The sequence below is a fragment of the Cuculus canorus genome, chromosome 7 (assembly GCF_017976375.1).
Source record: "Cuculus canorus isolate bCucCan1 chromosome 7, bCucCan1.pri, whole genome shotgun sequence".
Taxonomy (NCBI): domain Eukaryota; kingdom Metazoa; phylum Chordata; class Aves; order Cuculiformes; family Cuculidae; genus Cuculus; species Cuculus canorus.
In genome coordinates this window covers 7,599,209-7,599,897 of record NC_071407.1, presented here as the reverse complement: position 1 = coordinate 7,599,897, position 689 = coordinate 7,599,209, and the positions used below count along the sequence as shown (strand labels likewise).

Sequence of the window (689 nt, the reverse complement as noted above, 5' to 3'; positions counted from 1 at the left end):
TTGGAAAGATTTCAAATTAAAAGTATGCTTTGCACCAGCATTAAATAAATGCAGTCTTCTTAAATGCATATTGATTTAAAGTTCCCAAAGCAAATTTATTTTGTCAAATTAGTATAAGATGCAAACAAGAACGAGCTATTAGAACGTCAATTTACCTTAAGCGAGCAGATTAACTCTGGCTATTTATTAAATTACACATCTGGCTTGCTGCATATTCTTAGTTCTAATTAGCTCTAATTAGCTATTTGAAAGTGTTCAGGGTGATAGCTGAATACTCGCTGTGCGTAAGGATCGCTGTCTGTTGCCATTTTCTGTCCTGCGTACTGGTGGTAGCTCTCTGGATGGAAGTGTTCACAGTGAAGGCTAATCCACTCTCGTTCGGTGCTGTATCGTTCTGCTTCGGCGAGGATCCTAGTGAGAGCCATGATGTAACTCAGAGCCATCTGAAGGGTCTCATACTTGGACAGCTTCTTATCTTGGCCCCACTGCGGAACCACCTTCCTCAAGCGATCGAAGGCTGTGTTCAGCCCTTGCATCCGCCGTCTCTCCCTGGCATTGGCAGCCAGTCTTCTCTTGGCAGCGTTCTCCATCCTTTCTGAACTGCACTTCACAACACAGCCCGGTCCACTCCTGCACTGGATGTCGGATTCTACGCCTGAATCCAAATGACTGGGTTTACAGGTTTTCAT

General features: G+C 44.3%; 1 protein-coding gene across 1 annotated transcript; it reads right to left on the bottom strand.

The window, feature by feature from the left end:
- Positions 1 to 233: 233 nt before the first annotated feature.
- ATOH7 (atonal bHLH transcription factor 7) lies at positions 234 to 689 on the bottom strand. Its single transcript, XM_009568175.2, has one exon. It carries the CDS (start codon positions 687 to 689, stop codon positions 234 to 236), a length of 456 nt encoding a protein of 151 aa, XP_009566470.1.